The 25,438-nt window shown below is 37.6% G+C and overlaps 1 protein-coding gene and 1 long non-coding RNA gene across 4 annotated transcripts in view; one reads left to right on the top strand and one right to left on the bottom strand.

Moving 5' to 3' along the window:
* The window catches only part of CHD9 (chromodomain helicase DNA binding protein 9), a 122,504-nt gene extending 103,395 nt beyond the window's left edge, over nt 1–19,109 (top strand). Inside the window, exons 31-39 of one of the 3 annotated variants that reach the window (XM_008152337.3) lie at nt 1,739–2,644; nt 3,621–3,781; nt 4,746–5,018; nt 5,726–5,894; nt 8,204–8,343; nt 8,655–8,876; nt 12,291–12,419; nt 13,640–13,744; nt 15,597–19,109. In XM_008152337.3, the coding sequence (XP_008150559.2) occupies nt 1,739–2,644; nt 3,621–3,781; nt 4,746–5,018; nt 5,726–5,894; nt 8,204–8,343; nt 8,655–8,876; nt 12,291–12,419; nt 13,640–13,744; nt 15,597–16,472 (2,981 nt within the window). In that variant the 3' untranslated portion in view covers nt 16,473–19,109. Of the gene's footprint in view, nt 1–1,738; nt 2,645–3,617; nt 3,782–4,745; nt 5,019–5,725; nt 5,895–8,203; nt 8,344–8,654; nt 8,877–12,290; nt 12,420–13,639; nt 13,745–15,596 lie in introns of all 3 variants that reach the window. The other 2 variants (XM_028126974.2, XM_028126973.2) reach the window with 2 other exon arrangements.
* On the bottom strand, nt 15,924–25,419 carry LOC129147588 (uncharacterized). The gene is made up of 3 exons (XR_008554898.1): nt 25,283–25,419; nt 19,607–19,710; nt 15,924–15,987 (listed from the first exon to the last, which is right to left on the bottom strand). It is a non-coding gene; the product is annotated as an uncharacterized LOC129147588 (long non-coding RNA).
* Between the last annotated feature and the right edge of the window lie 19 nt (nt 25,420–25,438).

Genomic DNA, 25,438 nt, shown 5'->3' with positions numbered 1-25,438 from the left:
TCGTGGTTTTTGACACTGTCAGCAGTTCCACTTAGTAATGCTATGTTGTGAGCTGCTATCATCATTCTTTGTTGATTAAGAGTTCTGGCTCCTAAAGCCATTGGCTTCCTACTCCTATTTCATAGTAAGTGTATTATAAAAGGACTTAAATTCCATGACTTGGTTTCCTCCCCCCCCCACCCCCAACAGATTTGTTGTCAATTCACTAAATAGAGTAGCCAATCACTTGATTCCCCAAATAACATATAATTCAGAGTAGATTTTAGTCTTAGTTAAGGTCTGTTGTAACCATAAATGGGGTTTAAAAGATGGATAATGCGTGTCTCCCATTATTGATGGTTGCCAAGAGGCCCTCATTTCCTTTTTTATCTTCTTAATTCTGACCAGCAATGTAAAGCTATGTAGATAAGTTCATCCAGTTTTAAAAGAAAAGGGCAGGGTTAGTTACTAAATGATGATTGAAAAGGTAGCTTTTTCTTATTAGACTTGTGAGATTTTATTTACTTAGCTCAGTTTCCCAAACTTCCTCAGTTCACAGTGCCCTTAATGTCGCTGAGTTTTTCACAGCACCTGAGGCCTAATAGTTCTGTTTAATAAATAATTAGGTTCAAAGGACTTAAAAAGTTTCTGTGTCCTGCCCTAACTGGTTTGGCTCGGTGGATAGAGCGTCGGCCTGCAGACTGAAGGGTCCCAAGTTCGTTTCCAATCAAGAGCATGTACCTTGGTTGCGGGCACATCCCCAGTAGGGGGTGTGCAGGAGGCAGCTGATCGATGTTTCTCTTTCATCGATGTTTCTAACTCTCTATCCCTCTCCCTTCTCTGTAAAAAAAAATCAATAAAATATAAAACATTAAAAAAATTTTTAAAAAGTTTCTGTGTTCTAATAGTCTAGTAATTGCTTGAAAATATAGCATAAATTGAGTGAAAAAGTAATAACGTTATTTCTTATATAACCCTATTTACTTACTAATGGGATGTGTGCACTTGTTGGGTACTGTACACCTCCTGTTCAAATCTTAGAAGTAGACTAGATACTCCCACACTCTTGTTTGCTGTTCCATATTGATTTTTGCGTAGTCCATGTTTTGTTTTGTTTTTTTTACCTTTTTATTTTGAACGACTTTCAGAAAAGTTGCAAAAACCAATCAGGGATTTCTATAGATTCTTGCTTTGCCAGTATGTCTGCTGACAAAGATATGACCTCATCAAAAGGAATAAAGATAGTCTGTTAAAACTGACTTATCTGAAGCTAGTAGTTCATACAGTGTTTGACGAATGTCCCCGTGTTTTCTTCAAATTGTAAGAAAGCCTTTGGTGAGTTCTCTGCAATTGCCTGAGTTCCCTCATGGAGTTAGGGATATGTGGACTTACGTTTGTTTATGGGGCATTTAACAGTTTTAATTTATATTTATAAGTGAGGTAACTAAGTTTTGCTCTTTGATTAAGGCACAGAATAGTAAGACATGATTCATGAGGAATTTCTTAAAAGTAAATTCCTATTTATATTAATGAACTTCCAAAAATTCATAATGTTTTACTTTGTGTAGATCCAATATTCATATATTTTATGTTGTATGATTTTTGGTACTTCTTTTTAAACCTTATATTCTCATTTTGAAAAGAAACTATGGAAACTATATAGTGATAATGAAGTAGAGGTACACTTTAGAAGTTGCATTGTTTTAAGTCTATAATAAAGTATTTTTTATGTTAATATCTTTGCTCTGTTTTAATATAGAATTGGTGGATCCAAATATTTTTATTCAGCCCATCACAGAAGAACGTGCTTCTAGGACTTTGTATCGCATTGAACTTCTAAGGAAAGTAAGGGAACAGGCGCTCCGCCATCCGCAGTTGTGTGAACGCTTGAAGCTTTGCCATCCAAATCCAGACTTGCCAGTCTGGTGGGAATGTGGCCCTCATGATAGGGACTTACTTATTGGAGCCGCTAAACATGGGGTGAGCCGAACAGACTATCACATCCTTCGTGATCCTGAACTCTCATTTATGGCAGCACAGAGGAACTACAGTCAGAACAGGATGGCTCATTCAAGGACCTCCACGCCACTTTTACAGCAATATCAAGTAGCACTTTCTGCTTCTCCTCTTACCTCTCTACCTAGGATCCTAGATTCTAAAGGTACTGTTCTAGAGGATCTGAAAGTTAAAAATGAAAACCTTAAAGAGGAGCCTCAGTCTTCTGAAGAAGAATCCATGTCTTCTGAGGAAACCAGGACACTAATAAAGTCTGAGCCTGTAAGTCCAAAGAATGGTGTTTTACCACAGGCTGCTGGAGACCAGAAATCTGGCGGAAAAGGGGAAGCAGATAGACGCATGGTTGCCGCCAGAACAGAACCCCTGACTCCAAACCCTGCGTCTACCAAACAGCGCCTCCACAAAAGAGGGTCAGCATCTAGTTCGGATTCTGACTCTGATTCCGAGAGGTCCTCCTGTTCTTCCAGATCGTCTTCTTCCTCGTCTTCCTCCTCCTCTTGTTCCCACTCTCGTTCAGGCTCCAGTTCTTCTTCATCCTCCTCTTGTTCTTCGGCATCGTCTTCGTCCTCTTCATCTTCCTCCTCCTCCTCCTCCTCTTCATCGTCATCAGAAGAAAGTGACAGTGAAGAAGAGGAAGTCCAAAAGCGAGGTATATGCATAAATTGCTGTTGCTATTTTAAGACAGGGTTACAGATGAAAAGGAAAAAAATTGGTTTTGATAACTTAAGGGTGTTTAAAATTATTAGCTTAAATGTTATGTCTACAGATATTCGTAGAGAAGCACTATTGAAAAGGAAACTAGAATTACTTTAATTTGCATTGCCAGCTGAGTTTGTCAAACAGATATTAGTGATATGACACGGTAATTTTATTTCCTTGTGATTGCCTTAAATTTAGTATTATAGTTTTACTGGAACAAGTTGATCAGTGAACAAACGAAGATAATGTTCTATAACAGCCACCAGGATTCTTTGAGTAAGCAGTCAGACCAATAAGAGTGTCCTAGGCCCTACTTGGCAGCTGTCTACTCAGGAAGATGCAGGATAGGAACTATCAGCAGAGGAGTGGGCAGTGGTCCTCTTGTGCAGGCACCCTGGCAGCAGTCCAGTTCGGCTACAAGTAAGTGAATGAACATCACGTGGGCGCAGTGGACACTCGGGCTTAAAGAACCTCCATACCTCACAGAGGCTGGAATCTCCCATAGTAGCTGCATAGGCATATATTTCAGGGCTGCCCCATGGGGCGCACCCAATTTATAACAGTCCTTTCCTCGAGAGTTACAGTATCCCCATCAGATATTGATGATACTCTCAGTCCAGAAATAGGCTATCAACCTGTTGTTTACCTGTATTGGGGAAACAGATCTAGAGAGTGAAATGAGCGTCAGATTCTTATGCATTAAAGGATGTTCTGTTAACATCTGTCCTCAAATTTCTTAGTGTCATTTATTTTACTTTTGTGCTAATTTTTAAAATGAGTATTGTATTCTACTTGAATTTTCCCTTTTTGCCCCATTTTTTGCTTCTAACTTTTTCAGATATATCTGAATAATTATATGAGATTTGAAGTTTATGTACAACAGATTTATGCAGTCTGATTTAGACAGTTTCAATTGTTGTTAGCAGGAGGTACCCCTCACATGAAAGCCTACGATGAAGAAAGCGTAGCATCACTGAGCACTACCCAGGATGAGACCCAGGACAGCTTTCAGATGAACAATGGGACACCAGAGTCTGCCTACATCTTACACAGTGGATACATGCTGGCAGCTTCCTATTGGCCAAAGGTAAATTAATAGTTCCTTGTTGAAACAGTTCTCTTTTTTTAGTATTTTTCTATATTGCTTTATTATGTAGAAAAACATGTCACTCAAAATGTAGGATAACGTTTTTGTGTCAGTATTAAAAATATCAAGTACTACTGTCAAATAAATTAGATCTACTTAAATGTATATGTTTCTCAGTATAACCTTAGAATGTTTAGAGCAGTGGTCAGCAAACCGCGGCTCGCGAGCCCCTTGAGTGTGGCTCTTCCACAAAATACCACGGCCTGGGCAAGTCTATTTTGAAGAAGTGGTGTTAGAAGAAATTTAAGTTTAAAAAATTTGGCTCTCAAAAGAAATTTCAATCGTTGTACTATTGATATTTGGCTCTGTTGACTAATGAGTTTGCCAACCACTGATCTAGAGTAAAAGAAAATGAATTATTTTGTTCATAAAGAAATTAATATTCAAGTGCTTCTTTATTAAGTGAGTGCTTTCAACTGAGCCTCCTTGGAGAAATTAATCATAGCAAGTTCTCACCCAAGGGGGAAAAAGGTCATTTAAGTGTACGTATATTCAGTGGTAAGAGTTTCGATTGGATTAATATAATTCTTCCAGTATATGACTAGACTAGTACAAGACTATTTACCTTTGGAAGTGATATTGGGAAGTGGAGGAATAGAGAACTCTCTGCTCTTTTATGTATTTCTGTGTTGTCTGAATATTTTTACAGGAAACCTGTATTATTTTTGTCATTATAAAAACAAAAGTATAAAAAAGAATCTTTATAATATAATATTTTTTAACTTCACCAGTGGGAACTTATGTTTGAATAACTTCATATGGAATTATGATATGTGTCTGAGAATATGCATACCAAATACACATCTGTTGTTAGCGTTAGCTGCATCCAGGCTTGGAGCCATTTGGCATTCAAAGGTCTGGCCTAATTATTCAAATTAAACTTTGATGTGGTATGCTCTTCCAGGATCGTGTGATGATCAACCGGCTGGACAGTATTTGTCAAACAGTTCTGAAAGGGAAGTGGCCTTCAGCTAGAAGAAGTTACGATGCCAACACAGTGGCTTCTTTCTATACCACAAAGCTGCTGGACAGCCCTGGTGCAGCCACAGAGCTTCGCGAGCCCAGTGTGCCCACTCCTCCCCGTGCCGGTGTGAAGGAAGAACATGATCAGTCAGCACAGATGTCAAAGGTGAAGAAGCATGTACGAGAAAAGGAGTTTACAGTGAAAATCAAAGACGTATGTGTATTTTTATTGCCCTAGGGCCTGGTTGCGATTGTGGTGTGCAGCATGCTTTTCCTGCAAATGGCTGCCTGCTCTTACTCTTACTTCCTTCACATACTTGTTTTCTGGTATTTGGATTATTTTCCTTTTGATATCCAGGTTATTAAACTTGAATACTCTACTAGAGGGATCATCATTAAATATGTTTCTCTACCTATACTTCTGAAAATAGTCCTTCTGCTGATCAAGATGCTTTCTTAAACAGTCTGACAGTTTCTAATGTTTCGGTTCTTCTATATAATCTTTCAATGGTATGTCAGTGCACTTTCTGTTTTAAACATTTAGCATGCCCTGTTTTCAGTAACCTTTCATTTTTTTCTATGTGATTTTTGAAGCACAATTTACTACTCAGTGTCTTACACTCTCTAAAATGTCATTTGAATAACGTATATAGAGATGTATGTCCATAGCTGAAAGTTACAATGTACTGGTCATGTGAAAAACTTTGTTTTGCTCATAAAAATGTGTATAGTGCCTGGATATTTTTTTCCATTTCAGATAGACATTGATTTAATGTTTTCTTCAATTGATTTGTGAGCAAAAGAGAGATAACTTAATGTTTCAGGGTTACTTCACTTTTTCTAAGTAAAACATTTCTCTAGGTATCCTACAATGAGATTATGTAAATTGTTCCTTACTTAATAATGGTGATTGTTTCCCAGGAAGGTGGTTTGAAGCTGACATTTCAGAAGCAAGGATTTGCTCAGAAAAGGCCACCCGACACTGAAGACTGTGGGCTGGGCCAGCAGCAGCACCTCCCTCGGCTGCGGGAGCTCCAGGTTGCATCCGAGACCAGCCTCGCCAGTGTTGCAAAGTGTACGCCCGTGTCAGGTGAATATCCTGGTAGTAACCACCTTAGCGTGAAGTATTTCCTGTCATTTCCAAAGCCTCTTTTATCTGCTCTCAGAATACAAATTCATTTGTCCTTTAATGTTAAAGCATAGAGGCCAATGTAGTTTTGGGAGCTTATATATTTGGGTGAAAATATAATTTTATCAAGTACCTTTATTCAGATAAGAGTTCAAATAGTATTTCAACATGAGAATAAATTATAAATTTAAAGAAAAACACCTAAGTCACACGTGAATGGTGTTTGGTAGAGCAAGTTAAAGTGAGAAGCTTTGGAAAGATTATAGAGACAGTGTAGTGAAGGTAGCCACAAGATACAGGAATAATTTATATCTCATCCCTGAAAGAATGGTCTTTTATTTTCATGGGACACGGGCAGGAAAAAGATTGTTACTGGAGAGAGATTTGTGTAAGATCAGAGCCTACTTAGGAAGATGAGTCTTGGTTATGGGCAACATAAAAAACTGAGCTGGGGCCCTAGCTGGTTTGGCTCAGTGGATAGAGCACATGCCCAGGTTGCGAGGTTGATCCCCAGTTGGGGGCATGCAGGAGGCATCCGATCAATGATTCTCTCACGGATGTTTCTGTCTCTCCCTCTCCCTTTCTCTCTGAAATCAATAAAAATATATTAACAACAACAACAAAAAAGCTGAGCTGGGGGGGGGATTGGTTTTAGTGTTCATGTAGGAATGGGGATTAATGTAAGACATTTCATTTACATTAGAATAGGAAGCCATGAAAAGTTCTTATAAAATAGAATAGTATTTTTTAAAGTGGTACATTAAATTAAGAAAGTTTATTATTATAGGTAGAATATACTATAGTGAAAGAATTTTCAAATCCTATAATAATTTTTTAATCTGCTTATAATAAAATTTACTGTGTGGCCATAATAAAAGCATTTATATGCAGAAATAATGTTTAATCATTGCAATTAGTTATTCTTTACCCTATGATTTGAATTTAGGCACTTTTTTGAAATTGAGAAGTAGGAAGGTAGTTAATTTTTATAAGGTTGCACAGCCAACCAAAGGGTATGCCAATTTCAGGGATTCACAGGACTTGCTCACAAAATTCTCCCTGAATGATTGAAAATATATTTCACACTACAGCGGTGAACCATTTAAAACAAAGATCTGATCCTTAATAATACTTTCTTTTAGTAAGAGTGCTCTAGATTGTATAAAACTCTTTAAAGAAAGGAACTGCATTCTTACTCTTCTTTCAACGATCATAGTACCTTGTACGTAGGGATTTGATAAACATTTACTTACTAGAGGCCCAGTGCACGAAATTTCGTGCACAGGTAGGGTCCCTAGCGGCTGCCGACTGCCGGCCCAGGCCTCCCTTTGCACCCGCCTTGGCCTGGTGCCACCTGTTCACCTGCTCCACCATCCTGCCATGGTCCCATTCTCCTCGGGGCCCATGGGGCTGCCAGCGCCTCCACTGCCGCTCGCTGCCAGCATCGCATCGCTGACACCCACCATGTTCCGCACCGCCCCCTGGTGGTCAGCGCACGTCTAACTCCTGGTCGGTCAAACTCCCACCCATGGGGACAATTTGTATATTAGCCTTTTATTATATAAGATTGGAATGACTGAATGAATGGAACTGTTTCATTTATATGTCTTTCAAACATTTTTTGTTTGATCAAGTGCCGACTGAAATAAGGAATGAGAAAGGTCAGTGTAATTTTGTAACTAAACAGTTAGTGGTGATCTTAAAGAAAATACCTTAAGTAGGCAGGGGCAGAATGGACTATGGAAAATTCAGGAATGAGTTCATTGCAATAAAGAGGAACACAATAGAGACAAATCTTTTAAACATTTTAAAAGTTGTAAAAAAGGCAGAAGTTCATTTTTCATTTGTTTGAGTTAGGCTATTTTTTTAAGTTTAGAAGAATTTAATGTAGAACAAGACATTTTGGCACAAGGAAGCAAAAATACGTTATAAAACAAGCTGCTTGCAAAAGTAGGAATAAATGGATTCAAAGAAAAGGGAAAGGTTTATCTTGTACACAAGAAAGGCATGCTTCTCCCTCTAAAAGGGGAAGTACAAGGAGATAAGTGAATATCTGAGGGGGGGAGGTGCGTAAATAAATCAAAGGTTAAAACAGGCCTAAATTTATAAGGCTCCAAATTTTTAAATGTTGGTGTTTTTAGTCATAAGAATTGCTTGATTTAGGACATATAAACTAGAACTAACACTTCTATGTATTTAAAAAAGTGATTGCTTTTAATATGTTTAAGAACAAGATTTTTATCACTATTTTTCATTTTAAATTTGATTAGGTACTTCCAATCAATCTGCCGCTGGTGCCAATGGAGTTATATTAGACAACCAGCCTATAGTCAAAAAAAGGCGGGGAAGGAGGAAGAATGTAGAAGGTGTTGACATCCTCTTTTTTAACAAAAATAAACCACCTAATCATGTAAGTAAAACCATACTTAAAAACTAATGATCCCTGAGTGCAAAACTCAACCAAAGAAACTATTATATTACTGTTTTGTGAATGTTTTGTAGACTAATAATTAGTAAATTAGAAGTACACTACATAGTTTTAGATTGTATCTCAGTAGAATTCCACACTTTGCCAAGATTCATGAAAACCTTAAATTTGAAAGATTTTGCAGACTTTTAAACAACAACTTATTTTTTTATTGTTCAAAAGGAATCTTTTAGTAGAACAAAATTAGAATAATAAAGCATGGAAATAAAATTTTCATTTGGTGTTTTCTCCAGGTTACTTTGGGCTTAACCACCTCACAAATTACTCCAGGGATAAACCCAGCACTGTCCTATCCTCAGCCTCAAGGCATTCCTGATACAGAAAGTCCAGTCCCAGTTATTCACCTGAAAGATGGAACAAGACTTGCTGGTGATGACGCACCGAAGAGAAAGGATTTGGAAAAATGGCTTAAGGAGCACCCAGGTTATGTGGAAGATTTAGGAGCTTTTATTCCTGTAGGTGATCCTTTACAAATCTTGGTATATATTGTTTCTATGATTTACCAAACCTCTAATGATGAAGCTTAAATTCTTACCCACTTATATTAAATATATATTCTGCCCAAAACTTAGAGGAAAATTCGCAGAAAGAAATAATCACGACCTTTTTCATGATACAATCCAGTGTCATTTTTCATTTTTCCATTCTGAAAAATTCATGATACAATCCAGTGTCATTTTTCCATTCCACAAGTATTTAACAAGAAAAATCACCTTTGATAACACAGAGTACTGCTAGACCCAGTACAGGCTGTAGAGACATAGAACTTACAGTCCTTTCCCTCAAGGAGCTCGTTTTAAAATAATAATAATGGTCATTGCTAACATTTATTGAGATTTAGCTGTGTGCTTGTCTTTACACTTAGCACTTCACATGTATTATATCATTTAACACAACTTTATCAAAATGGCATTGTTATGACTATTTTATAGATAAGGAAATTTCAAGTACATTGTCTAAGGCCTCACAGCTAATAAGTCTTAAATTCAGTTTCTAAACTAGTACTTCTGGGCGGGCTACAAGGGGTCAATGGAAGAAAAAAGGGGACATATGTAATACTTTCAACAATAAAGATTTCATAAAGATAAATAAACTACTACTCTTAAGCTCTTCAAGTTATAAGGATACAGCTGTGTCTCTCTATATGCACAATTCGTTACATTAATCAAAGATGAAAATCATTATATTTCTTTTTTTATTTTATTTTATGTTTTTATTGATTTCAGAGAGGGAGAGATAGAAATATCAATTATGAGAGAATCAATCAGCTGCTTCCTGCAAGCCCCCAACTGGGGATCGAGCCCACAACCTGGGCATGTGCCCTTGACTAGAATCGAACCCAGGACCTTTCAGTCCACAGGTCGATGCTCTATCCACTGAGCCAAACCAGCTAGGGCAGAATCGTTATATTTCATTTCCTTTTTCCATATCCCTGAAATAGCACTCACTACCTTATGAGCGTTTGGCTCTTCTCACTCATAGAAACCTATTATTTCATTTTGCAATATGTTACTTACAGATACTGATGTACCAAATTTTGTGCCCATCTCCCTTGACATTTCTCTGTATTTTATTAAGAAAACGAGTAAACGATATCCTTCATACAATGACCCTAGCAGGCTTGCTCCATCTGCCTCCATTATGAATAGTAAATGGATAAGCCATTGAGGCTCTCTACTACCCTGTGAGCTTCTTAAGGACTGTGTCCTATTCACCTTTGTACCCCGAGCACTTAGCACATCATTCCTGGTACATAGAATAGTATCTGGCTCCCTGTAAATATTTATTGAGTCAGTGATTAAGAAATGAAAATCTGAAGTCTAAATGCAGAGTGATGATTATTTCATTAAGAAAAAAGAAAATTAATTACCTTGTTTTTTGTTTAATGAAAAGGAAGTAAAAAAAACTCCAGTTCCTAGAATGGGGCTATATCTGTAATGCATATTTTAATGTATTTGTATCTGTAATATATATTTAGTTCAGTATTTTACATTTCTATTACTGTCACCATGAAATGACCTACTAGTCTGGAACAGAGGCCCTCGGTCTTAGTTGTTGAATTTCTGTCAGATCTCTAGTTTTTCTCAAAGGATACCACAAATTCTTGAGCTTTCATTTAATTCCTTTTGATTTTTTTTTTAAGGCCAAATAAAGCTCTTCTAATTCTGAGGAGAGGGGTTTTCACTAATCTGATGAGCAGTCATGGAATGAACATTTCAATTAAAAAAAAAACGAAAATTGTTAGTTTAGCACTGTAACTTTACAGGTTACAAAATAATATGTATTGTCAGTAAATTTTTATTAAAACTATTGTGTGCTGGTTGCTATTTTAAAAGATTCTCATACCTTTCTCTTATTGCAGCAAAGGAATCTTTATTAATTGTTTAAACTTATATCCATTTGCTGTTTTTCACTGCAAATGAACTTTATATTGTAATATTTTGTATAATTTTGTTAAGATTTTAATAACACTTTTAAAAGCAGCTTTTATTACAATAAAGAATATGAAATAATAACTAGTTTAACTTTCCTAGGATACTTGAACGATTTCTTGATCACATGTGCTATTGTGATATATCTATAGCTAAATAATTATAACATGGTGTATATATACTGTAACAGGGGTATGTAAAATGTCATGGATGCAGATAAAAGAATGATTACTCTGTGTAGGCAGAGTTAAGTGTCTGGGGAAAGACAGAAGGAAAATAGAGTTGACATGTAACTGACAGATCATAAACGATTTACTGGGCATTTGACCACGTTATTACAGAGAAGCATATTCTAGGATTACAAAACAATTATGGAGAGAGTTACATGAGGATAGGAGTGTAAGGCATATACATAAAACGATGACCAGTCTGATATTCCAAATTTGTGAGGGAATTTGTGGGGGAATAGTAACTGGATGAAAAGGTTGAATTAGATCCTGGCTGTGATGGGATTGGTATGCCACGCAGAAGAGTTTGAGCATTAGTCCCTTTAAGTGTTCTGATTGGCTGGAAGGAGCTACAAACATCCAGCCCTGTTTTGTTGACAGTTACAAAACTAAGCAGCATGGAAAGAGTTGTTTTGTTTCGTTTTTTATAGCAAAGGAGATTTATTGAAGCACAAATACAGACTCCCACGTGGGAAGGGGGAAAGGGTCTCTGAAAAAGTTTTTATTGCAAGATATTGCCACTCACAGGCTGCAGGACCTTGAGGGAGATGAACTCTGAGCCTGGAGTCTCATTTCTAAAATAAGAATAATGTCTCTGAGTATTGTGACGATTACATGAGAAGAGATAAGAAAGTCTGTCGGTGAGATGACGAGCAATGAAAGCCACTAGCCCACCTAGCACACATATAAATTGAGTCAGAGCCCAGAGAAAATCTGATGTTTCGGGTGAAATTTACCAGGAAAAGAAGTGAAGAACTCTCCAATTTAGAGGAAGCTGTCCCAGCATTATTGAGAACTTCTTTAAGCAGTGCTGTAGGGACACAGTGGTCTTTGAAGGCATTAAGAAGGAACTAGCAATGTCTTTATGTCAGGAGCCTACTCTCATCCAGAATGATCATGATGCATTATCCTTATGATGGCTTAGAATAATGTTTAAATTTACCACTGGAGGAAAAGATTCTTGCAATAATTTTTAAAGTCTTATTTAATATTGTTATATTAAATATAAAAATATTTAAAGGTTATATATTTTTAGAGTTTAACTAATGGGTAAATTTTCCTATATGAAATATTAAAGATATAACATAGAAGATATGTTATAATGAATGACATATCTTCATTATTATCAGATTAAATTACTTTAATCAGCTCATTTGTACTGTTTGCACAAGTGAAGATTTTAAGGCTCTTTCTGCATCTTTTGTTTTAGAGAATGCAGCTCCATGAAGAGAGGCCCAAACAAAAAAGGCATCGCTGCCGAAACCCCAATAAACTAGACGTCAACAGTCTCACTGGGGAGGAACGTGTCCAGCTGATTAACAGAAGAAATGCCAGAAAGGTAGTTATATCTTTGCTGTTCTTTTCTGTGGATTCAATATTTAAGAGATCTCTAAAACACTATTCGTTAGGCAGTATTTTCTAACAGGTCTGGAAATGGGTTAAACCTAGCAGATTTGTGGGGAAAAGTGTGGACTATAATTTTATATCTTTGGTTAAGCTGTTGAATGAAGTAAAGAAGGCACTTTTCATAGCTGTGCCTGAGCTTTGGCATTGCCCAGAACACTACATCCAAGGCAGTGGTTCTCCACAGAGAGAACCAGGTACTTGGTAATTGTCCAGGTACTTGTCCTCCAGGTACTTGGTAATGTCTGGAGACATTTTTGATAGCCACTCAAGAGTAGTGAGGTGGGTGTTGAGGGGGTGGGGTAGCGGGGTGAGTGCTAGGGGAGGATGCTTTTGACCTCTAGTGGGTAGAGGCTGAGGATGCTGATAAACTGTGTACAGTAAATAGGACCACCCTCAACACCACAATTCCAAAATGTTTATAGTGCAAAGGTGGAGAAACCATGATGAAATGGGACAACACTCTCTTCACAACCTTGACAGATTTATGTATTTATCACTGTGAACAGTGAGGTATAGTGAGAACTAAAATCATATACTTCAAGTCCTTAGTACAATTCCTGGCATATAATAATAACAATAATAGTAACATATTTATGTGCCAGAGACCCTATGCTAAAGCACTTAAATTGTATATTTTTATCTTTATAAAACCCTATGGGAGAAGTGTTATTCCCATTTTATAGATAAGAAAACTGAGGCTCAGAGAGATTTATTGATTGGCTTAAGTTTCCTCTTAACTAGGCTATACTACCTATCCAGCATAGTTAAGTACACAGTAAATGGTAATTAATTATTTTACTATTCTAGTTACTCTACTTAAAATGTTAATAATTTAAATTTCCTCATGTTTATACAGGGGTGGGCAAAAGTAGGTTGATAGTTGTGAGTACACAAAAGTTTATTCAAGTATTATTATTTACTAATAATGTATTATTTTCCATATGAACAACTGTGAGCTTACTTTTGCCTACCCTGAATAGTATTTTAATAGTCCTTATGAGTTGTGGTAGTCCTTTTTAATATAATAAAGATTGTCAAAGGCTCAAAGAATACATGTTTTAAAGAAATATGCTGTATAAATTCTGAACAAAAGCAAGATGTGTCTCCATATGTAATAGTGTTTTACGTGTGTAACAGTCCTTTTGTTTACAGGTTGGAGGTGCATTTGCTCCTCCTCTGAAAGATTTGTGTAGATTCCTAAAAGAAAATTCAGAATATGGAGTCGCTCCTGAATGGGGAGATGTTGTTAAACAATCTGTGAGTATTTCATAAACACTAACTCAGATATCATTTAAAAAGTTAGATGCCATTTAATTTTATCTCTGAACAATGCCACAAAGAATAATCACAGATGTGGGGAAAGAACTACATAAAAGTCATAATATACTATTAAAAAATTGGGAATATGCTAATAGTTTACACATTAGTTAGAAAACCTTGCAAATATTTGAAAAAATTGTATCTTAGAGGCACATTAATGAGAAGGCAGAGAAAGTTCACAGGCTGTTAAATGAGGTAGTAGTTAATCTCTTGGAATAGCCAGGCCTAATCACCAGGTCAGTGCTGAGTGAATAATAGCTATTATTTCTGTAGGTGTCCAGTGAAAAGTACAGGTTATATAACTGTGTTCAGTGTGATTCCATTTTCTTTTAGAAAAGGGGGCGGGAGAATTGTAGAATTTGTATTTATGTACAAAAGAAAAACGGAAGCACACATCCTACACATTTGCAGTGGCTGTCTCTGAATAGTGAAGTTGCAGATGAGATATTCTTTTTCTCTGCACACTTTTGTTGTCTTGTTTTCTGCTGAGGAGCCTAGTGCTTATATAAAGAGGACAAATAAGTTGTTCCATTCAAAACAAAATTTAAAAACTATCCTATGAGATGACTTTAAACCACTGTCTAGAACTGAATGGTCACAGATGGTAGCCTCTAGGCCCATGTGGCTATGGAGCATTTGAAATATGACTCATCTGAATTAAAATGTGTTGTAAGAGTGAAACACTGGCTTTGGATTTTGAAGACTTGGTTTAGAAAAAGAAAATAAGATATCTCAGTAATTTTCACAGATTACATATTAAACTGATAATATTTTGCTTATATTATGTTAAATAGATTATATTACTAAAACTAATGTCATCTGTTTCTATTTTACCTTTTAATGTTGCTACTAGAAAATTTAAAATTGCTTATGTAACTTAAATTATCTTTCTGTTGGACAATGCTGGTCTGGAGGTACTAAACTCCTAAAAATCCTAGGATTTTTGAGTCCGAGAAAGTCAGGGAGAATAATAAGAAAGTATAGATTGTTCTCCATTGTCCTGGACTTGACGCATTCCAGTCTGCAGGTGCTGCTGCAGTTCTGAGCCAAGAGATTGTTCCCTTGTTGAGTGTCTTTTTCAGTTATGCTGTGTTCCTAATTCTCAAAGTGATAGTCAAAAGATTCATATGAAGCATCTCATTTTAACCTTAACCACCCACTCACTTCCTCTGTCCTTTCCTTATTGTTATTCCAGGTTAGAAGAGGGGCACTTCTTTAGTCTTTCAGAACAGTTCATGATATAAAACATGTAAGGGTGTAGGGAGTAACCCTCAAGAAACAATTTCTTTGGACTTTCCATTTTCTAGAATTAGTCTACAAATGCATGTGTCCCCATATGGAGGAAAGCTAGAAGGCTCTCTGCTCTCTCATGATAAAATGAGAGGTGGAAGAGCTGTTTCAAACCACTAAAATAATAAGAAATTAAGGTATCTCTTGCATGATTGATTATGCTATATATACAGAGTTTATTAATAATTATCTATTTTTTAAAATATATTTTGATTTTTTACAGAGAGGAAGGGAGAGGGAGAGAGAGTTAGAAACATCGATGAGAGAGAAACATCAATCAGCTGCCTCCTGCACACCCCCTACTGGGGATGTGCCCGCAACCAAGGTACATGCCCTTGACCGGAATCGAACCTGGGACCCTTAAGTCCACAGGCCGATGCTCTATCCACTGAGCCAAACCAGTTAGGGCAATAATTATCTATTTTTAATAGGTTACTTGTATCACAAGATAATAGTTATTGATTTTAAAATAGCTGTTACTAATGATTTTCTTTTTCAGGGGTTTCTTCCAGAAAGTATGTACGAACGTATTCTCACTGGCCCTGTTGTGAGAGAGGAAGTAAGCAGGCGAGGGAGACGGCCTAAAAGTGGAATTGCGAAGGCCACAGCCGCGGCGGCGTCTGCCAATGCTACCAGTGTTGCAGGCAGTCCTTTGTTAGCCAATGGATTACTTCCAGGTATGGATCTCACAACTCTTCAGGCCTTACAACAAAACCTACAAAACTTGCAGTCACTGCAAGTAACCGCAGGGCTGATGGGAATGCCTGCCGGCCTTTCTTCTGGAGGAGAAGCTAAAAACGTGGCCGCCATGTTCCCCATGCTGCTGTCAGGAATGCCTGGATTACCAAATCTGTTGGGCATGGGCGGACTCTTGACAAAGCCTGCAGAATCTGGAACAGAAGAGAAAAAGGGAAATGACTGTAAGGAGCTAGAAGGAAAAAAAGAAAGGACAGAAAGCCAAAATTCAGAGAATGGTGGAGAAAACTCTGTGTCAAGTTCTCCTTCAACATCCTCTACTGCTGCATTAAATGCAGCTGCAGCTGCCAACTCCCTAGCTCTTAACCCACTGCTACTATCTAATATACTCTATCCAGGGCTTCTCACTCCAGGCCTTAATCTTCATATTCCAGCTTTGTCCCAGTCCAATACATTTGATGTACAGAAAAGCAAGAGCAGTGGCTTAGGCTCGTCTAAGTCTGTGGAAGTAAAGGAAGAAGATTCCAGAGTTAGCGATCAGGAAGACAAAGGGGGAACTGAGCCGAGTCCTCTCAATGAAAACAGCACAGATGAGGGTTCAGAGAAAGCCGATGCTTCCTCTGGATCTGACAGTACCTCGTCGTCATCCGAGGACTCAGATTCTAGTAACGAAGACTGATTCCCAGACTATGCTTAAATTATGAACTGGCTTTGGATTTTTTTCCTTTAATCATCATTGTAAATACCCAGTGTGGAGTGCATCCATAGCTTACTGACCGAACATTTCAGTTATTTGTTTAGAAGTGCACACTGCTTTCAGAGACATTTTGCATGTAATATTTCTTAAGGTTCATAAGTTTTTGAACTCGTATGTACTATCAACTACATAAAGGTGTAAAATTACAACAAAAGGCATTATAATTTTGTTGGGGGTTAATTTTATGAAAATTATGCTCAATAAGAGTTGTATATTTAATATATTTGCAGTGAACACAGAATACTTTATGCATATTACTGATTTAATTTGAATATAGTTTTACAGCCTCCTTGACACCTATAATTTACAGATCAAAACTCAGCAATAATTTGGGCAGCTAATGAATGTCATGAAAGCTGTAGAATCTACATCACCATTCATTGCTTTAATTACATGAAAATGCTCTAGTGTTTTGATGCACTGCTGATGTTTCCAATTCAGGTACAAGTGTGTTTGGAAGAAGAAATAAGTTTCCCAATCAGCCAATTTAACTGGCTACCTGTTACCTCAGCTGAGTTAGTTTAGGAAGTTTACATTCGTTTCTAATTCTATACTTGTTTTCAGGGGTTTTTTAAACACATCCTCTATATCATGTTAATCTGGCAAGAAATATGACTTGCTTTTTGCTGAACGTAACTCTGATATTAGTAAAGTCGAGTCATACAATAATCCTGTGTCATGTGACTTTGGCACCCGCTAGACACACTGAGTTTTAACTTGACAAAGTCTGGCCTCCGATTAGAAATAATTATATCTCAGATGAGTAATGTCTGCTTCCCAGGGTTCTGAAAAGGCAAACTCATGAAATGCCACTGAAAAGAGCTTTCAGCACAGCATACTTCATGTAAAAGGATTGTTCGTTTGCTTTACTTGTGTAGATTCCTAGTTGTGTTTTACATTACGGTAATATTCCAAAATGAACAGAGAACAGTGGTAAAGTGACGTACAAACAGTCTGAATTCATCTTGAGTTTTTTCTAGGTGTAAGCAGACTAAATGTTGCCCAGAATCAGTGTTGGGTGTTCAGTTTATATTGAATATACTGAGCCGCCCATTTTGAAAATGCACTTTGAATAATCTCAGAAAATATACGAGTTATTCCTGTAAACCACAAAATGAAGCCCAAGGCTTCTGATCATTTTCTTAGAGCTCTTTGTTTACCATGTAAAATTTGTCTGATATTTGATTTGTGATACAGTTTCTCCTTGTAAAGCTGCTATTATTCTGACAAGGTAGAGGTCCAGGTTTATCTGCAAATACATATAAAACAGAACTGAATTGGATGTAAAATACCACTTATATCCTAAGGAGAGATAACTGTTAGCATTCTTCTGGTACTTGAATAAATAAGTCAGTGATAACGTTTGCAAGGGGATACAGTTAGGGTGGAAAACGCCCTCCACTTTCTTTCACAGGAAAAAATCCTTTCAGTATGTTTTGATTATAGAAATCTTGCTTTGTCATGAATTAAGCAATTATATTGGATTTTACAAGACATTTACCAGTAAATTATGTTTCGGTATGTAAAATAACTAGCCCCTTATTAGAGAGACAGTGTTACATGTATTTACAAAAGTTATATAAGTTCCATTGGGATAGTATTGATTTTGGTATTTTTCCAAAGTAGTACTTTGAATTGCTAGTCCTTTATGCAATGTCTTAGCAATAGTCACTCTACTGCCCCTCCAGGAGAAGTGCATAGTCATTTTTCATCATGAAAACGAGAAGTTATACACTTAGTCTCTTCCCTTTGCAGTATTGCACTTTTGTTTAACCAGAGTACACCTTTGAGATAGCCAAAGTTTTTCAAACACAGTACACTAGGTTGCCGATGGAGTATTTCATCACCATCCAGAGCTCCCTTCCCTCACTCTGCTTCTACCCACATGATCTTTATTCCTTTCCACAATTAAAAAAAAAGAAAGAAAGAAAGAAAAAGGGGAAAAAAGCCCTAGATCTTATCACTAAAATCTAATTTATATCAAGTTTATGAGATAAAGTATTTTCCTAATTAATGCTCAAGTGAAGTTGGTTAACATCTTAGTTATTCCCTTTCTATGTAATAAGGTAATGGCTGTCTTAAAAGTATTAAGGCTGATATTAACTTTAAACATTCTCTTGGGTGTCGAGACACTTCTATTTATTACTGATTGGGGGAAAGTTATCCAGCTATCAGGTTTTTTTAAAAAAAAAACACATGCAAATATGGTTGTAGAGAGTTAAGGGTTATAAGGGAAAAAATCAGTAGAATTACATGATACTAAACTTGCATTTGAAAGGATATCCAAGTATGTGTTGGTAGTTACTAAAAGAATTATAGCTGTTATTGCCTTGTATTTATAGTCCTTGTTTCAGGTTTCATGATACAAGTCTTAGTCCAACTTTTCTTTTGGACATTTGCAATATTTACCAGTTGTGTTTTGTGTAGTCTGAATTTGCTTTCTGTAGTTGAGCAAACGTCTTAAAAAGTCATTTGTAATTTATTAAATTACTTTCTATGATGTTCTATAGAGCAAATGGAAGTTTAATTATTTTTTATTAAACATATTCTTTGACTACCCACGATGTCAGCCTCTGTACATGACAAGACTTATTTTTTTGATTGAATTTTATATAGTTCATTTATCTTCAAAGTTATGAAAGCAACCACAGTCCTAAATCTTTAAAAGGAAAGTATACTTGGGAAGAATTTTTAAAAGGCAGAATTTGGCAATAATTATACCCACAACATTATTATTTCCTTAAGTTTTCTTCCCCGGGACCTTTAAAAATAATCCAGAAGGACTCAGATATACCTAACCTTGTAAAGGGGTTCATTTGGGAATCAGTAATTATTTTTTTTGTAGTCTTATGACTCTCAATTCATTGCCATTGTTGGTAGTGTTTTTTGTAAAGATGAAAAGACTTGTTTTTCCTAAAGTAAAACAGTGGAGTCTCGTGATACACTCATTTAACTTGAACACTTTCAACTATACTTTTATGCTTAGAAAACCTCTTTTTCTTTTTTCGTACAATATAGCATGTAAACACAAGCCAACTACTTCATCTAGTGCTCACCCAGAAGACCAGTAATCCACTCCGATGCTGGAGGAAGAAGTGGCCGTGTTGGATGTTTTTGAGAGAAGATACACTATACACTTATGTGTTCTGTATTTTGTGAGCTGTAGGAGGGAAAAGAGTGATATTTGACTACAGGTAATCTTCACCTTATACAATAAATTGAGACCTTAATCCCTACATAATTGTAACTACAGTACATAAGCTATTTATTTTTAAGTGCAGAAAAACACAAAAATATTTAAGTCATTCATTAAATCCGCCCTGGGATAAAAATACTGTTGGTATAGATTTTCAATCTTACTTATATGTATGTTCTATACATGTAGTGGGCTGATTGGTGCCCTACAAAAATTTATGTCAACGAAAAACCTCAGAACGTGATCTTTGAAAATAGTCTTGAGAGATGTAATTAGTTAAGATGCTATCTTGATAGATTAGGGTGGGCCCTTAATCCAGTGACTGGCATTTTCCTACGAGAAGACACACGGAGACACACGGTGACAAAGGCTACTAGACAACCCCCAGAGACTGGAGCGATGTGGCTACAAGCCAAGGAACACCAAGGCTTGCCAGCAACCACCACATGCTGGGAGAGAGGCGTGGAACGGATCCTCTTTCAGAGCCTCCAGAAGCAGCCACCCTGCCAGCACCTTGATATTGGACTTCTAGCCTCCATAACTGTGAGAGAATAAGTTTCTGTTTTAAGCCACCCAGTTTGTGGTCATATGTCATGGTAGCCCTAGGAAACTAATACACTTTCATATTAAATCAGTATTACATGGGGCATAATATTTACTCTTCTGCCCTTGATAATACTGACCTATGTCAATGAGTATCCTGCAATGTGATTTTTAATATTAATAATTTAGTATTGGCTCATACTGATGTAGTAACTTATTTAACCATGTACTTAAAAATAGACATTTGGGTTTATATATGCATTTTTTGCATTTATCCCTAATGATTTTCTTAATCCCTAGAAGTGAAAATACTGTGTTTTTAAGAATTTTGTTTTGCCGAGTTTATAATGATGCCGTTAGTAGCAATTTATACTACCATTAGCAGGGTACATTTTGTGAATGTTGATTTACCCCAAATCCTTACCAATACTGTGTATTGTCCTTTGAAATAACATTTGCCAACTTATTAGGCAAAAATAACATCTTGATGAATTTTTAAATTCTTTTTCTTAGTGAAAAGCAAGACATGTGTATTACAGAAAATCTGGGGGAGGGGAAGGGAAGTAGGGAAAGCACAAAGTAAACAACCCTTCCCCTCCCCTCTTCCCCCCTCCCTCCCATAATGCTGTACACTCAGATAATTGTTAACTGTTGGGTCATTTTTCTTTGCAGATACATATTATATATTAATAAGAATGGAGTTATACTGTACATACCATTTTGTAACTTTTTTTCATTTACTATACCATGATTCTCTTTCCATGTCATTAAAGAATCTTCCAAAACATTTTTAAGGACTTTCTTATCTAATAATAGACAAATATGCAAATCAACCATACCTCCAACACCCACAAGCCACGCCCACAAGCCAATCAGAGCGAGCATGCAAATTAACCCAAACCAAGATGGCTACAGCCACAGAGAGCAAGGTTTCCTAGGTAACAGAGGAAGCCAAGCTTTCTGACAGTCGTTGCAGGCCTAAGCCTCCACTCAAGCTACAAAGTTTCAATTATAGAAGGTAAACAAATTCAAACAAATGGCGGCAGAATGGAGCTTGAGAGAGCAGGCCAGGGTTGCCGCCGGCAACAGGGGAAGCAAAGCTTTCCGCACACCCTGGCCGGGCTCACCCGCTTAAGGCAACAAAGTTTCAATTATAACCCCAACACAAATGGCTGCAGGCCTCGGAGGGAGCCCCAGGTTTGGCTCTGCTCCAGGCTACAAAGTTTCAATTGTAGAAGGAAAATAAATTCTAGATACCAGGGCCTCCGCTTGCGTTGCCAGGGGGCGTGGCCCGCCTGCAAACCACCACAGGCCCCTTGCTCAGGCCGCCCCATGCCCCAAGGGAACCCCACCCTGATCAGGGACACCCTTCAGGGCAAACCAGCTGACCCCCACCCATGTACCAGGCCTCTATCCTATCTAATAAAAGAGAACTATGCAGATTGATCATCACTGCAACACACAATATAGCTGCCCCCATGTGGTCAAAGATCCTGCCCCCATGTGGACACAAGATGGCCAGCAGGAGAGGGCAGTTGGGAGGCACCCGATCTGCAAGGCAGGGCAGTTGTGAGGGACCAGGCCTGCAAGGGAGGGCAGTTGGAGGTGATCAACCCTGCAGGAGAGGGCAGTTAGGGGTAACCAGGCCGGCAGAGGAGGGATCGGGCCTAAACGGGCAGTCGGACATCCCTTGAGGGGTCCCAGATTGGAGAGGGTACAGGCTGGGCTGAGGGACAATCCCGCTCCGTGCACGAATTTCGTGCACCGGGCCTCTAGTTCTAATATATAGATGCAGTATAATTTATTTAGGACCAAATTATTGAGCCCCTCCACACACACACCACAGAGGTTTAAGGTCTCTTGTGATGCACTCATATAGCTCCCTGAATTTCTTTTTTATATTTACACTTGACAATTACTTATTCTAGGTCTGCTTTACCCATGGGGTCATAAGCTCTGAGGGCAGAGGCCATGCTTGTCTTATTCATGACTGTACACTCAGTGCTGGTCACTGTACTTGACATACAGTCGACACTGACTAAACATTGGTTGAATATTTGGATGGATGGATGGCAGACTTTGGCTGAGTGAGTGAGTGTGTGACTGCATAATCAGAACCCAAGAATCAAACTTCTTAATGACCAATACTGAATTTTAATTGATATGTAATTGACATTGTACAACATCCTATATAATACTATATAATAAAAGCCTAATATGCAAATCAACTGAACGGCAGAACGACAGGTTGCTATGACACTCACTGACCACGCTCAACATAGGAGCTGCCCCCTGGTGGTCAGTGCACTCCCACGGGGAGCGCTGCTCAGCCAGAAGCCGGGCTCAAGGCTGGCAAGTGCAGCGGTGATAGCTGGAGCCTGTCCCGCCTCCAGTACAGCACTAAGGATGTCATCAGTCAGACATCCCCCAAGGGTTGCAAGAGGGCACAGGCTGGGCTGAGGCTCCCCTGCGCCCCCAGAGTGCAGAATTTCGTGCACCAGGATATATATATATATATATATATATATATATATATATATATATATATATATATATATATCAAATCATTTGTGTGTGTGTGTGTGTGTGTGTGTGTGTGTGTATAGTGAAACGATTACCATAAGTTTAGTTAACATCCATCACCACACAGAGGTACAAAATTTTTTAGGGGGATGAGAAGTTTTAAGATCTACTCTCTTAGCAACTTTCAGATATACAATACAGCCCTGTTCAGTATAGTCAGTATGCTGTCCATTACATCCCCAGGACATATAAGTTGGGAAGTTTGTGTCTTGACCATCTTCCTATTCCTCCCTCCTCCCCCAATCTCCCGCCTCTGGGAACCACCAATCGGTACTCTGTACCTATGTGTTTGTTGTTTTTTTATTTTTAGATTCCACAAGTGAGATCATACAGTATTTTTCTCTGTTTGGATTATTTCACGTATATATAATGCACACAAGGTCCATCCATGTCACAAATGGCAGGATTTTCGTTTATATGGCTGAGTAATATTCCATTGTGTATGTATATATTTTTATCCATCTGTTGATGGACACAGGTTTGCATGTCTTTGCTATTGTAAATAATGGCACCATGAATATACAGGTGCAGACATTTTTTCAAGATAGTGATTTTGTTTCCTCCAGATAAGTACCCAGGAGTGGAATTGCTGGATCATATGAAAACTTGTGTCACCCAAAAAACATGCACATGCAAGTTAGTAGCAGCTATGCTCATAATCACCAAAGGAAACAACCTGGATGTTTTCAGGATAAATAAATGTTGGAATATAGATGAGATACATAGCAATAAAAAGGAACAAACGACCGGCACATGCAACAACATGAGTGAATCTGAAAGGCATTATGCTAAGTTGAGAGAAGCCCAATCAAGGTTACATAATGTATGATTACATTTATATGACATTTTGGAAAATAGGGAACTATGGGACAGAAAACTGACCAGTGGTTGCCTGGGGCTGTGTGAGGAGGGATCACTACACAGGGTACTAGGAAAACTTTGAATGATGGAAATGGTTAGTGTCTTGATTATGGTGGACATGACTATTTTTCACAATTCACAGAACTGTATACTTGAAAGTGAATTTTACTACATGCAAATTACACCTCAATGAATCTGACATAAAAGAATAAACAGGATACCTAAAAATTAATTTGCACATTTTTTCTTTAATTTTTTTATCCTCACCCAAGGGTATGCTTTTATTAATTGCTTAAGAGAGAGACTGCCTAGATATGTGCACTAACCAGGAATTGAACCCTCAGCCTTTTAGTGTATGGATTGATGCTCTAACCAACTGAGCCACCCAGCCAGGGCAGTACATACATTTTTGATGACAGGAAACATGAAAGATTCAAGAACAGACTTTCAAGCACAAAACATTAAGATAAAATTTTGTTGGTATAGTAGGATGGGAATATTAGGTAAAAAAAATAGGGATGATATAAAATGTCTAATAGTTAAAAGTTTTGTAAATGTACTTTTAAAATGGATGATAGTATCAAATTACTATAGTATTTAGAGTCCATTGGCTTTGAAAATATTGGTATTAACAAGCAAAGCATATTTTTATAAAACATATTTGATGGTTTATTACCATAAATTTTATTTCAATTACATTCAACTTTACTAAAAATGGTAAACAAATTTTACCTCTAAACAAATCAAAATTTTGTTCTAGTAAAACTGTGTTGCTGGTGTCCAAAATAAGCAGTATCATTTTTCTAAAATTTAGTATCCCCAGCCTAAATATAAGGAAACTACTAGAATTTCTTATGAACTTACAAATACTTATAAAGCAGTTGTACTTGACCTCTGTTCTTGCCCTTGATCACCTTATCTCAACACTGAAAAAGAAACTCCAAAAATTGTCCCTGAGCGTCCTGTTATCTTTCCCCAGATCCTCCTCTCCGCTGCCAGGCTTCCTCACCTCTGACTCCAGTCCCTGCTAAAGTTCCCTGAAACTCGGGTTTTTGCCCAAGTATTTCTTTTCCTCTGTTCACGTTGTTTTTAGGCTCCTCAAGCATGAAAATGTACACTATACTCATTTATAAACCAAAGCGGATTGGAAATAAAGTGATTCAAGCCTATAGATAGGAAAAGAGAAAGCTTAATAAAAAGTAAGGAATAAAGTTAATTGGGTGACTGAGGGTAGCACAAATATGTCACAGTGAACATATATTGGCCCTATGGGGGTAGGGGGAGGAATTACTGCTTTTTAAAAATCCAATAATTATTTGAAAGGCTCAAATAAAACGTAAACTTAGGGAAAAGCTAGAAATTAGGAGCGAGGCCGAAAATGAACTTTGGCAGACAGGCTCTTGCTATTCTTATTTTTTAAATAAGGACACCGAGCTGTTGAGTCTTCTTTCTGGGAACAGCTTGGATATGAAACCTTCACATGTCAATGTTCCTTGGATGTTTTCTTTTCGAGAGCGCCCTGCTGTAAGGTCTGGCGATGGGGACGTACCTCCAATGGAGAGAAGCCGCTTTTATTTCAGCCCAGGTGAGACTGCGCGAACTGATTATGTTGAAATGCTTTTTGACCCGCGTGGGCCTCCGGCCCGGACTACATTTCCCTGCAGGCCATCTGCAGAACTACGGGTGCCTACGTGAGGTCACGCGC

The sequence above is a fragment of the Eptesicus fuscus genome, chromosome 21 (genome assembly GCF_027574615.1).
Source record: "Eptesicus fuscus isolate TK198812 chromosome 21, DD_ASM_mEF_20220401, whole genome shotgun sequence".
NCBI classification, from domain to species: domain Eukaryota; kingdom Metazoa; phylum Chordata; class Mammalia; order Chiroptera; family Vespertilionidae; genus Eptesicus; species Eptesicus fuscus.
This window is presented reverse-complemented; position numbering and strand designations above follow the sequence as displayed.